This window comes from Lynx canadensis, chromosome F2 (genome assembly GCF_007474595.2).
Source record: "Lynx canadensis isolate LIC74 chromosome F2, mLynCan4.pri.v2, whole genome shotgun sequence".
In the NCBI taxonomy this organism is placed as follows: domain Eukaryota; kingdom Metazoa; phylum Chordata; class Mammalia; order Carnivora; family Felidae; genus Lynx; species Lynx canadensis.
Window position 1 is genome coordinate 19,794,037 of NC_044320.2, and position 14,489 is coordinate 19,808,525.

The following is a 14,489-nucleotide window of genomic DNA, read 5'->3' on the forward strand; positions in this document are numbered from 1 at the left end:
AAGGGACAGGAGGGTGGACCTTGTCTCAATTCTGCTGTTTATTTTTTTTTTAATTTTTTAAATGTTTTATTTATTTCTGAGACAGAGAGAGACAGAGCATGAGCAGGGGAGGAGCAGAGAGAGAGGGTGACACAGAATCGAAAGCAGGTTCCAGGCTCTGAGCTGTCAGCACAGAGCCCGACGTGGGGCTCAAACTCATGAGCTGTGAGATCATGACCTGAGCCGAAGTCAGACGTTCAACCGACTGAGCCACCCAGGCGCCCCTCAATTCTGCTGTTTAAATAGCATGTGCAGAAAGACCACCTCAGGAGCATAACTGGCAGAATATATGAACTGTATCTATAACACATCCTACAAAAAATCTGTAAGACAAGAAGGTTCCCTGGTACTGGAGTAGAGCAGAGATTGAGTGAGCGTATACTCAGTAGCCCCCACACATACCCACTGCATACCTCTATGACTTAACAGAGTGTGTTTAACAGACTTCCACGTCTTCCACTTAAAACATGCTTCTTATCTCAGTATCCTTGACATCAAGCAGTACTTGGCACAGAGCAAGGTTTCAATAACCATTAGCTTATGTTGTAGGGAGTGCTCACTAAATCTGCCTTGAATCAATATTATATGAATTTGTAAAATTCTGGTTTCTGGAAGTTTAGGTCACTCGTCTGACAATGACCAGCCTTCTCTCTGATCTCCTAGGAACCTTGAAATGATATGGCCATGACGCCCACGGTTCGGGCCAGTCACTTCCTCATTACTACCCGATTCTGTTTTTGGGTGAGAATTAGGTCAGCCTAGGATAGAAGTTAATCTGTGGCTTCTGGTGTGTTCTGATTTAGGAAACATTATCAAGTATTAAAACTTATCAAACATTTATCAGATTCTCTACTTTAAAAAAAAAATTTTTTTTTCAATGTTTATTTACTTTTGAGACAGAGAGAGACAGAGCATGAACAGGGAAGGGGCAGAGAGAGAGGGAGACACAGAATGTGAAGCAGGCTCCAGGCTCTGAGCTGTCAGCACAGCTGGGGCTCGGACTCACGAACTGTGAGATCATGACCTGAGCCAAAGTCAGACGCTTAACCGACTGAGCCACCCAGGCGCCCCTGGATTCTCTACTTTTAATAGACTCATGTTTCTTGCAGCAAATAGTTAATATTCCCATTCCTTTTAGATCTTGTCAGTTTATAATCCTCATTAGGAAATCATGGAGAAGAGAAAACTCCTCCATTTAACAGGTGCTTGAACTTGGACAAGGTGTCTGATATATTTGACTTGTTTTCTCATATATTGACAATGATAATAGTGTGAAAGCTTTTAAGGAGATTAAATAAGGCAATATATGTATATATAAGTGTCTCTAGTGTGTTGTCCAGCAAAGAGCAGGCACTTAGGAAATCCTAGCTACCACCTATGGAGTATCTGCTCCATTCCAGGTATGGTACCATTCATCCACACTTGATTCCCCTCCCTTCATCCTGTCCTGAACTGTCATGATGTCCCAGTCAGAGGTACGTTAGCTCTGCGACTTTGCCTATGAGCGGGCTTTCAGTTTTACTGATCGCAAAGTAGAAAGAGTGAGTGAGCCTTCATTCTTCTTATAGGGTTTTTTGTTTTTTTTTTAAGAAGTGTTCTTCAAATGCAAGGCATTAAAAAAATTGTAGTATAATTGACATATAATATTATATAGTTTCAGGTGTCCAATAGAATAATTCTGTATTTGTATGTATTACAAAATGATCACCATAATAAGTTTAGTTAACAGCTGTCACCATACATTAACTACAGAATTCATTTTCTTATGATGAGAACTTTTAAAGATCTACCCTTTTAGTGACTTTTAAACATGCAATACAGTATTATTCATTATAGTCACCATGACCTGTACATTACATCCCCATGGCTTATTTATTTTATAACTAGAAGTTTGTATCTTCTGACCCCCTTCGCCCATTTTGCCCACTCCTCACCCCCCCGCTTCTGGGTCTATGAGCTTTTTTTTTAGATTCCGCCTATTAAGTGAGTTCATTCCATGTTTGTCTTTTCTGTCTGACTTATTTCACTGAGCATAATGTCCTCAAGGCCCATCTATGTCGTTCCAAGACATTGTTCTTAAATTCCCACAATTGTCCCACAAACTCTGATTACAGGTTGTTGCCATTAAGATTCAAGTCCCTTGAGATCCGTAGGCAAGAACTGGGTTTTCATTTTATTTTGAAATAAAATGAAACAGGAAACTTGATTAAAGTCCTATGGCAGAGGCCCCGAAGTACTCTGAAAGAGATCCTCCTATTTTTAGGAATGTAAAAGGTTTCATCACATACAGGGGCTGGTTAAAAAAGGTTCACACCACCACTCAAATGCTTCAGTCCCTGTTAATTGTAAGTTTCGGAGGGTAACTGAGGTGACTCTGCACACAGCTTGGAAGGAACTGACCTGAGAGCTGAAGGTCAGGGTTAATGTTCCTTTCCTGTGGGTCCAGAGACTTTGGAATTTGCTTCACTGCAGGGATAATCTCACTAGCTCTCTCTTTTTAAGCAGCATTTTTGGAAATATAATTCATAAACCATAGAAACTCACCCTTTTATTTTTTTTATTTATTTTTTTTTAAATTTTTTCAACGTTTATTTATTTTTGGGACAGAGAGAGACAGAGCATGAACGGGGGAGGGGCAGAGAGAGAGGGAGACACAGAATGGGAAACAGGCTCCAGGCTCTGAGCCATCAGCCCAGAGCCCGACGCGGGACTCGAACTCACGGACCGCGAGATCGTGACCTGGCTGAAGTCGGACGCTTAACCGGCTGCGCCACCCAGGCGCCCCGAAACTCACCCTTTTAAACTGTACATTTCAGTGGTTTTTATTACTTTCATGGCGATGTGCAAACAACACTGTAACTTTGGAACATTTTCATCACCCCCAAACAAGACTTCATACCCAAAGCAGTCACTTCCACATCACCTGACAACCACTTATCTACCTTCTTTCTCTATGGATTTGCTGTTCTAGATGTTTTATAGAAATTAAATCATACAATATGTAGCCTTCGTGTCTGGCTTTTTTCACTTGATATTTTCAAGGTCCATTCATGTTATAACATGTGTCAGGACTTCATTCTCTTTTATTGCTGAATAAAATTTAATTGTATTGGTATACTTCATTTTTTTTTTTACCCATTCATCAGTTAATCATTCTGCTGTGAACATTTGTGTACAAGGTTTCATGTAGGCATATATTTTCAGTTCTTCAGGGTATAGCTAGGAGTAGAATTGCTAGGTCATATGATAACTCTATGACAAACTATTTTCCAAGGTGGCTGCGCTTTTATGATCCTATCAATAATATAGGAGGATTCGCATCCTTTCCAACACTTGTTATTGTCTGTTTTTAATTTTAGCCATCCTAGTGGGTGTGAAAGTGGTATTTCATTGTCATTTTGATTTGCATTTCTCTAATGACTAATGGTGTTGATCATCTTTTCATGTATTTATTGTCCATTTATGTATCTTCTTTCTCAAAATGTCTATTCCAATCCATTGAAAAATGTGGGTTATGTGTCTTTTTACTGCTGAGTTGTAAGAGTTCTTTACATATTCTGTATACTAGGCCCTTATCAGATATTGATTTGCAAATATTTTCTCCCATGCTATGGACCACATTTTTACTTTCTTGCCATCTTGACAATGACGTCATTCAATCTACGAATGTGGGTGTCTTCCCATTTATTTAGGTCTTTCATAATGTAGTTCAATGACATTCTCTAGTTTTCAGCGTACAAATCTAATACTTCTTTTGTTAAATTGATTCATAGTAGTTTAGACTTTTTGATATTATTGTAAGTGCAATTGTTTTCTTAATTTCATTTTAGATTTTCCATAGCTAGTGTACAGAAATACAGCTGATTTTTAAAAATATTTAGCTTGCATCATGCAACCTTCCTGAATTTCTTTATTTGTATAGTTTTCCTTCAAGTTTTTATTTAAACTCTAGTTAGTTAACATACACGGTAAAATTTGTTTCAGGTGTATAATTTAGTGATTCCTCACTTACATACAATATCCAGTGCTCATCTAATAGTTTTTAAAGGATTCATTAAGATTTCTATATACAAGTTCATATCTTATATATAGATAGCTATATTTGTTCCTTTCCAGTTGGAATGCCTTGTATTTGTTTTCTTGCCTAATTGCCCTGCCTAGAAGTGCAGTGTTGAATAGAAGTGGTTAGAGAAGACATCCTTGTCTTGTTCTGGATCTTAGGGGGAAAGCCTTTAGTCTTTCACCATGAAGTTAGCTGTAAGTTTTTCACAGAAGTCTTTTATCAGGCAGAGGAAATTCCCTTCTGTTTCTAGATCGATGAATGTCACTAGCTCCTGTTTGCTTGCAAGGGGAATCACAGAAATAGCAGTTCTGCTTCCTCTCCAAGAGGGCACCATTGTGCTGCTAAGCATGTGATGATGGCATTCTAGTAGCAAGCATAAACTTCCTTTTAGGTTTGTGTTTATATTCAAACAAATTTCTTGAGTTGAAGCTCAAATTCTTGGGGCTTTCCAGTCCAAATAGAGGGTCTTTGTTATTGTAGTTCAAACCTGTGCCTTCAAGGCTGTCCCCAGAGTCACCCCACCCTTTACCAAATAAATGCTGCTCATTTTCTCTTGAGGTTAGAGAGAATGTGACAAGGGGTTTGTAACATCTCCAACTTTAATCTATACATAATCTCCCTAAAAGTAAAGGAATTTTCCTAGAACCTATGTCACTGCTAAGCACCTGTTATGTGCTCAGTTCTTTGCTTAATGCTGAGAACATGATAACAGATGTAGTCTTTAGCCTCCTGTATGTAATAGTGTCTAATATTTGCACGTTTTCTAAGTTTCAAGCACTGAGCTACTTGCTTCACATGCATTATATCAGTTGGTCTTCATATCAACCCTGTGTTATAAGAACTCATGTTATTTTTATTAATAATCCATAGCTTTGGGAAGGCTGTGAACTGACTCAGATTTGGATGAGTGCCATGGAAGAGGAGGACTTCAGAGCTGAGAAACACCATGAGGAGGCTGGAAATTTGGTTGGACTCCTTAGGGGAGGAGCTTGGCTGGAGTGAAAGATTCTGTCACTTGTCAATGAAAGATCTGGCCTGGGGGGTGATTTGGGTCACATTTTGGCATGTATGTATATATCTGAATACTACAACAAAAGGTTGGATTTAGAAAAGTAGGTAGGGGCACCTGGCTGGCTCAGTTGATCAGGGTCATGAGTTTGAGCCCCCCGTAGGACATAGAGATTACTTAAATAAATAAAACTTTTAAAAAAGTGTTTAAATAGTGGAATTAACTTGGTTATTGTCTTTGTTTATTTTCACAAATTGCACTCCTTGAATGTCCGGTTTTCTGACAAAGTACTGTAGGGAGAAGGGGAGGTGGCTGGTCTGATAGCATCTTGGCTCCCCACTCCCTACTTAAAGTAGAGCAGCTCCGCATTTAGATGTTGGTATTCATTTTAAGATTTTCTTTGAAACTAAGGTTTCGCTGCTTCAAAAAGTGTTACAAATCACTGATTAGCCCAATAATCCTGCTTTACAGATGAGGAAACATGGGCTTGAAGTCACACAGCTAGTAGTAAGAGAGTAAGGATTGAAGTTCCAATTTGAATTTCTTGATATCAAGTAATTCCTTCAACAAACATTTATTGCCTGCCTATTACATCCCAGGAAAGATGCATAGCTCTGTGAAGCACAAGAATGACTGATCGCTGCATTCAAAAATATCACAAGGGACAGAGAGGCCTAAAAACGGATTTGTAGACAATATGGGAGCAGAGTGGAGGAACCCATTGCTCTGCACAGGAGAGGCAAAATCGGGAGGGAGGGGGGCGCTTCACAGAAGAGTGACACCTGACCTGAATCTTCATGAATATGTTGGAGTTTGCCAGGGAGATTAGGTGGAGAAGGGCATTCTAGGCCAAAGCAACAACATATATTAAAGAATGGATGTGTCACAGGGTACAACTTAATCAAGGCACAGCAAATATTTCTCTAATTAAAAAATTTACCATTTGCTAAGCATTCTTCTGTGCCAGGCATTGTGCTAGGCAATTTACATGGATTATTCCATGTAATACTCTTAAGATTCCTATGAGCTGCATACAGATGAGAAAACTGAGTCTTAGGATGGAGAAGTAATTCGCCTAAGGGTCATGTAAGGTCTCACAGTTAAACAGTAGTAGATTTGAATCCAGGCAACTTGATTTCGAATTTTTAAAAAATATTTTATTTTCGAGAGAAAGAGAGAGAGAGACAGAGTGCAAGCAGGGGAGGAAGAGAGAGAGGGAGACGCAGAATCCAAAGCAGGCCCCAGGCTCTGAGCTGTCAGCACAAAGCCCGACGCGGGGCTTGAACTCACGAACCGTGAGATCATGACCTGAGCCGAAGTCGGATGCTTAATTGACTGAGCCACCCAGGTGCCCATAGGCAACTTGATTTTGGATTTAGAATCCTATTTGCGTTGCCAAGGGGTTTGGATTTTATGCTTTAGGTCAGTGGTTCTCAAACTGGCAGCAGAATTTGCCTGGTGGGCTTGTTAACACAGATTCTGGGCTCTACCCACCCTGCCCCCAAGTTTCTGATTCCATAGATCTGAGGTAGGACCTAAGGATTGCGTTTGTAACAAGTTTCCAGGTGATTCTGTTCCAGGTAGCCCCCAGGATCACCTCTTGAAAACTGCTGTGATAGCAGCACTAAAAACTGAAGGTTTTGAGATTGGGAGGAGCATCATCAAATTTGCATCCTACGCAGGGCCCTCTGGGAATGAATGGGAATGAATTAAGAGAGGCCTGAATGAAAGGGTGTTTGAAGGGGGCAGAGGGTGCAAACAGGAAGGGCAATTTTGAGGCGAACTGCTCATGCATGTCCTGTAGAATGAGGATGAAGGGAGAATCTAAAATATTCACATAGAAAGACAATTTAGAGGGGCGCCTGGGTGGCTCAGTCGGTTGAGCGTCCGACTTCAGCTCAGGTCACGATCTCGCCGTCCATGAGTTCGAGCCCCGCGTCGGGCTCTGGGCTGATGGCTCGGAGCCTGGAGCCTGCTTCCGATTCTGTGTCTCCCTCTCTCTCTGCCCCTCCCCGGTTCATGCTCTGTCTCTCTCTGTCTCAAAAATAAATAAACGTTAAAAAAAAAATTAAAAAAATTAAAAAAAAAAGGAAGACAATTTAGATACTAAGAACGGTCAGCAAGCCCTGAGAAAGATGGTAATAACTGTAATCAATAACAAGACCCGGTAGACATGGTGTCTGATGAGAAACAAGAGATGGAAGGATTGCAGAAGATTTCCAGGAAAAGAAAAGAAGCTGGAAGGTGAACCGGTTGTTTGGGTAGCTGCGTGCTGCATGTGTCGAGGCCCCCATGTGGTGTAGTACAGGGACGTCATGCCATAGCGGGAAGAGGACTAAGCTGGCTTAGGAGATCTGGTTCCTCAGACCTGGCTCAATCACTTACTGTCCCGCTTTGGAGATGTCACATAGTCTTTGAGCCTCCATTTCTTCATCTGCAAGTGGAACTGACAGGAGCTTCTCACCTGCCCATGTGAGAGCCTAGAAGGCAAGGGTGGTGAAACTCTTTTCTAATTTTTTTAATGTTTTATTTTATTTTTGAGAGAGAGAGAGAGAGAGAGAGAGAGAGAAAGAGAGAGAGAGAGAGTGGGGGAGAGGCAGAGAGAGAGGGAGACACAGAATCCAAAGCAGGCTCCAGGCTCTGAGCCCGATGTGGGGCTTGAACCCACGAACTGTGAGATCGTGACCTGAGCTGAGGTCGGATGCTTGACCAACTGAGCCACCCAGGCGCCCCTGAAACTCTTCTCTATAGTGTCATGCCCACCCATCTGTGGCGAATATCACACAGTGCGCAGTACAAAGCGGACTCACGCATGAAACCAGGAGGCTCTCACACACACCATCTCGCCATCTCGCCAAACTGTTACAACCTTCTTCCACTCGCCTGGAAATTTAGCATGCAGCTTGCAGAGTAGCTGAAAAGAAGCAGACAAACCGACTTTCAAGTTTTAAAATGTACTGTAAGCTATAGTTAGCAACAAAGGTGAGTTATTTCCAGGCAGTAATTCCTTTTAAACCTCAATTATGAATAAATGTATTTTCAGTGTTTAAAGTCCAAAGGAACTTGAAAACAACTGCCTTAAGTGGTTTTTAAAACTACTGACATGTTTTAAAGCTATTAGCCGTATCCCTTATTTGAACTAAGTCTAGAATGTTAGCAAGTGGATATCAATCTCCACGTCTTTTTTGCAATCCAATTAAACCTTTAGGAGTGACTTTACTGAGTACTGTATGTCTTCATAATCCAATTACATATTCATTAGCTCAGGAGTCACACTTCTTACTTTCCTGCCCCTGAACCCGTGTACCCAGTTCATTAATGGATCTTTTCCCCACCTGCCCCAGTTTTCTCCCAATCCACCACCATGGCCCTCTTGGTGCAAGGTGTCACTAGCTTTTTCCTGGATTGCTTCATCATCTCCAAACTGATTTTCTGTGTCCATTCTTGACTCCCTGCACTACATGTCCACACCAGACAGAGATTCATCCTTCAACATTGGAGTAACTTTCACCTGCTTAAGCTCTTTTAAGGCTATCCGTCACTTATAAGGCAAAGACAATAGCAGCCAACACGACGGACGGAGCCCCACACGAACTGGCCCCTACTAATCCCTTGACTCATTTCACAACACGCCCGCTTTTGCTCTTGCTGCTCTAGTCAAGCCAGCTGTCTTTTCATATCATGGGTGTGCTGTGCCTCTACCCCACGTGGAACCTCTGCACACCCTGTTCGCTCTGCCTAGAATCTTCTCCTGCTCTTATTTAGTTACTCCCACCTACCCTGCACATTAGAGCTCAACTGCTACTCCACAAAGTCTTCCATGATCCTCCTGACTAGATCAATCCAGAGTTATATGTTCTCATAGCAGTGCTTACCTCTACCTTTCTGCACGTAATCAGTTGAGATCGCACATTTATTTCTGTGTCTGTTTGATTCATATGGAGGGCAGGGGGCTATGTTTTGGTTCAGCTCCCCATATAGTACGAGTGCCAGATCAGTGCTTGGTACACAGTAGGAGCTGATGAATATTTGTGCAATGGATGAATATTCTTAGAAGATAGAGATTGTTCTGGCGTGGGGGCTTTACGCTTAGATCCACCGGGAATAAGTGTCATGCATAGAAGTTTACGATGTAAATTGTAGTCATTGAAAGATGTGCCGGTGTTGATTTCAGCTTTCAATTGTGTAATAACTAATAACACAAGTCCTGTTTGCATTTGAACAGATATATGCTATTTCTCCACTGGAGAACCTCCTGGGACCAAAGATTACCCATAAAACTTTGCATCTGTGGTTCAGAATCTTAAGTGGTGTCTACTTTATACAATCTGCGGTCTTGAATTGTGGAGCAATTGGGCCAGCTTGTTCCTCCATTAGCCATCATAATTTTTTGCTCAATTCAGATTGGTAAACCCCTTTTGCAAAGACTGCTGTCCTGTTTTTATTCTGAATTTTCTAATAGCCAGCAACCACAGCAGAATTAAAAAGCAAGACTTAGCTCAAAGAGTTTTAAAATGAAATAGGGAGAAGACCTGTGGGTATTATTTTCTTATTTGCTTAGTGTATGTGCTGTATTTGCTGCTCAACGATACTACTGAAAAATCAGGCGGTTGGTAATTGTCTAACACTAAAGTTTTAGAGTGTTCTGGGAATGGTGTTAAGTCAAGACACCATCATGCAGTTAACTCTGCATAATGAGAAACTGGATATAGATAAAGTTTGAAGCAGCTTATGAAAATTTCATAATTACTGCAGGCGGCAAAAATGACAACCGTCAATTATCTATCTCTCAAATCTCATTATGAACCTCAAGCCCTCTTACCTTAATCAGCGCTTGGGAACAAGGATCCACAGAACCATTTCATGAAAAGATAGACTGTGCATTAGTATAAATGCAACTACTGTAGTGTAATTAAGCAATACACACACTGCTGCTTTGTGCCACCAGCAAAGTAAATAAAATTCTGTTTTGCTGCTTACAGTTTGGAGATGATTCCCATGGAGGAACAGCCATGGAGATCTAGACTTTAATGTCCAATCAATAGTGAATGCTCTTAATAATATATGAAAATTACATTAGCATTAGACCAAGCAACTCAACATCCAGGGCATAAACAAATTGATTCAGAGTAATTTCTTCCAGTGCTCTATTTCTCTAGATGTGCGCCTTACGTTACTTACGTCAGAATAACCTATCGTGCCAATTCTTGCCTGACTTCTAGAATCCTTGGTTTTTCTACCTTCCCCCCTAGACCTGTTGAATCCAAATCTTGGTGAGTAGACCACAAGCACGCACATTTCAGACAAGCTCCTGAGGTGATTCTTATTCTCGAGAAAGCTTGAGAACCTCAGAATGATTTCTAGGGCCTAAGACTGTTGCAAGTTCTGGATTTCCTTCTGCCAGGGGGCAGTGTTCTCTGAAATGTAGCTGGATTAATAAACCATTCTGGAAGTTAATTTTAGGCTTTCTCAAACGCTTTCTTGTTTACTGACCCAACTATAGGTGACATTGTTCCAAAATCTTAAACACCAGATAGATGGACTTTCTCAGTTTGGTTTTGTTTACAGAAGGTTTTGAACGATATTCCAGTCATTTAGCTGAATTTCTAGACCTATGGTATTTATTACCAGACTTTTGTTTTTCTCAGTTTTAGATAAAGAAGGGTAATTGTATTTTGTAGTTGATTTGATGCCCGAGGTAGAGACTTTGGTCATCCTCCTGCCAGTTAATTTATAGGGATGTTTTAGTAGTAAGATTCTTTTTAACTAGGGTTAGATGGTGTGTGTGTGTGTGTGTGTGTGCGCGCGCGTGCACATGTGTACCTGTGTATGTGTGTTTTTTTAATGAGTTCCGTGTGCATAATGACCTGAAGACAAAGTTCTTTGACAGAGCAGTTGACGGAAATAATGCCTGAGCTCAACCCTCTTAGATAATTGGTAACAAGTGCTGTACAGAAGCCAATTATGGATCGACTATTACACTGAAGCCTTTTTTCTCTGCACAGCTATGCTGCATGTCAAAAAAAATTAATGGATGATGTTCAGCTTCTGAGTCTTTTTTTTTTTTTTCAAGGAGAGCCTTCATTATCCTCAAGCTGGGTTTCTACACTCAAATGTCAGATAGAATCTAAAGTTGTTGGCAAGGGCCGGGGAGGTTAGAGAGAAGGGGAGGCAGGTTTCGGGGGGAACGTTTGGAACACGTGGCACACAACACAAGGCAGTCGCAGGCCTTTGCCTTGATTTTCCTTTTCGGTTTATAGTTTTCTACTATAAAAGCCAGGGTCCATCTTGAACTTGAACATCAATAGTAGAAAAATCTTACATGCGGTTAACATCTTTCATAAGACTTGCTAAATACCCAGCTCCAAATCATTTCAGTATGGCACACAAACTAAAGCAAGGGACTTCTCTAGAAAAATCCATAAGCCTGCCATCTCCGCAAGAATACAAGACTAAAAGGATTTTTAGAAAGGCAACTTCAAGTTTGGCAGTGCGTTTTCTTTTTCTCAATTAGCCGTTACTGAATTCTAGAATATATAATGAAAGCCAGGCCTACTGTGTAATCCACAGTGCTTGCTTTCATGCTATCATGTTTTATTTGAGCAGAGCCACTGCTCCGTTAGTAATCTGTTGCATGGTAAGTGCTGTATTTGTTTATGTACGCGCATATGCTCAGTGCGAGATTAATGGTGCCCGGGCCTGGTGCGGGGAAAACCAAAGGCAAGCCTTCTTCCCTCATTCTGAATCTTAAAAACGGATTATATTTAAATAACTTTCAGATTTAGAGACCTCAATTTCTTTTAGAAGTCTCCCGGTTGCCAAATGCTTAGTAAAGAAAGTTGAACATTGGCAATAGCCTTGAAGGACACCGTGTTTGGTGACTGGATGACAATATAACTGGGAAATCATCAAGGAAACGATGTTTAAAGCTAAATTCTGGCTGCCATTGAGATTTCCTTCCTAAATTCGATCACTAATAAAGCTGCCCCATCCAACCCCTCCCCCCCTGCCCCCCCCTCCCCAAAACCAAGCTGACAGTTTTTTGTAGGGAAGAAGAGCCAGGCTCTTCTTATTCTGTCCTTCCTCACAGGGCAGAAGGACTCTCTACTGCTTAGCTGGCAATTCCCAGCATTTTGATAAAAGTTACTTCTCTAAACCCTAACAACAACATGGGGAAAAATAGTGCTATCTCTTGTGTTCGTTACAGTCCTGGGAGATTTTATCGTGAGAAATATTTGAGTAGTCGGGAGTAGCTGAGAATGTGGCAGTAGGGACAGGGTCATTTAAACTGCCAGAAAAAATAAATACATGGGAAAGACAGGGAAAGTTATTAGGTTTATAAATTATAAAACTTTCCTTGTTTAAAAAAAAATAAAGTCGTGAGGTGGACTACATTGAATAACTACATTGTAAACCTTAAAAGCTTAAAGCTGGTGGAAACCCTTTTACGGCTCTGTTTCATTTTTATCGGATCAAATACATTTGGTTTCTTTTTTAAAAACCATGTTTTTGTGAGGGAAGGAAAATGAACATGCACTGTTATTGGCCACAGCAACATAAGAAACCCTCATGTTACCAGAGGAAACCACATGAAAGTGTGTGTGTGTGTGTGTGTGTGTGTGTGTGTGTGTGTGTTAGGGGCGGGACCGATAAGGGGGTGGAGAGAAGGAGAGGGGTGTTTCAAGCCTCTTAGGCTCAGAGCTGCCATTTGTGAATCAATCGTGATGAAATCAAGCTCCGGACAAATCAGGGGAGGCTGTCAACCTCCCAGGTGGGATTACTTGTAGTTAATAGACTGAACTCAGAGCCCCAAAAAGCAGTGCATTCAGTGTAGGCAAAAGAGAACACACTGCAAAAGGCTTTCCAAGAACCCTCTGCCATGGCAAGGAGGAGTCCGGTCCAGTCCTACCAGGTAGGAGAAAGATGGCATGGGGGGAAGGACTTGATGTTAAGAATCAGTTCCTGATTTGCAATTTTGCTTTTTGTTTTAAAAATCCAGACAGAGCTTTACAGTGCATTTTGGAAGTTGTAGGACTGGGTGGTGATGTTGAAGTCCTTTCATTTGCCTTCATATAATTGGATTCATTGGTTTGACACCTCAATCTCCCTATTCCCTTAGGTAATATCCCTGTTCACTTTTGCTGTTGGAGTCAATATCTGCTTAGGATTCACAGCAAATCGAATTAAGAGGGCAGAAGGCTGGGATGAAGGGCCTCCTACAGGTAAGTGTAGTGACTATCAGCATTTTCAGTCCTTTTACAATATTATGGACTGGATAATCAATAGAAGCTCATTAAGAAATGCATCTTTAAGATAATCTTGCGGTATAACTAATGTAGTCCTAGTTTTCTTTGGAATAAAACTAGCTGTGTGTATAATTCAGGTGAGAGAATGTGGTTTTAATTAGAGAACATTTATGCTTGCTTCGTGATAGCAGGCTATTTAAATCTTTGCACTCCGATATTTATAAATGTTAAGATAAAATTAAAACTCTTGTGAACAGACAAGGCTAAGATAGAAGTGGTGAGAACAGGTGCTGGTTTAATATTGCAGATACACGAATTTGATTTCTTGGCATGTGATATAGGATGTAGTATTTTTCTCCAGAAACTTCTGACCCAGAAAAAAAAAAAAGAGGAATGGAAGTTAAAAAAAGTAGTGAACTGTCTTTCTTTAAAAAATCTTTTTAACACTTATTTATTTTTTTTGAGAGAGAGAGATAGAGTGTGAGTGGGGGAGTTGCAGAGAGAGAGGGAGACACAGAATCTGAAGCAGGCTCCAGGCTGTGAGCTGTCAGCACAGAGCCCAGTGCGGGGCTTGAACCCATGAACCGTGAGATCATGACCTTAACTGAAGTCAGACGCTTAACCTAATGAGCCACCTGGGCACCACTAAGAAAAGCTGTGAACTGTCTTTCTGAAACTTCAGAGTTTAGGACTATGAAATCAAGATTTAGCTAAAGTAGGAAAAATATAAAAGAGAGGAGGTGCTTTGAAGAACTTACAGGATTCACTTGCACTCAGTTTTTTCTTTTGGCATAAGGAAAGGTAAGTTTTAATAGTGTACCTTGACTTAACTAATAGAACCAACGTGAAAGAGTTTCCTTTTACAATACACTGTGCCGTAAGCAGTGTGGGAATTCTTATAAAGGAGCTCCTTGTGCGAACCGAGGGGGCTTAACTGACCAGGTCTTAAGTAATGAGTTGGTTAATTTCCTGGAAATTGGAGCTGCTGATGGTTTTATAAATAAAAATTACATATTAAGTAATGGGTACTCTAGGGGGCAATATTTTCTTGACTTTTTCTGACATCTCAGCATGTTTGTCTGCCTTCCGGTGAATTTTGAATTTTTCTGTATTTTTTTTTTTGACTTGACTA

The 14,489-nt window shown here is 40.8% G+C and overlaps 1 protein-coding gene across 6 annotated transcripts in view; it reads left to right on the forward strand.

Annotated features, from left to right (window-relative positions):
* ENPP2 (ectonucleotide pyrophosphatase/phosphodiesterase 2) overlaps nt 1–14,489 on the forward strand; it is a 111,718-nt gene that overhangs the window by 16,940 nt on the left and 80,289 nt on the right. For 2 of the 6 annotated variants that reach the window (XM_030303996.1, XM_030303998.1), the window contains exons 1-2: nt 12,840–13,023; nt 13,231–13,333. In XM_030303996.1, coding sequence (XP_030159856.1) covers nt 12,991–13,023; nt 13,231–13,333 — 136 coding nt within the window. In that variant the 5' untranslated portion in view covers nt 12,840–12,990. Of the gene's footprint in view, nt 1–12,833; nt 13,024–13,230; nt 13,334–14,489 lie in introns of those variants that run through there. The other 4 variants (XM_030303999.2, XM_030304002.1, XM_030304001.1 and 1 more) reach the window with 4 other exon arrangements.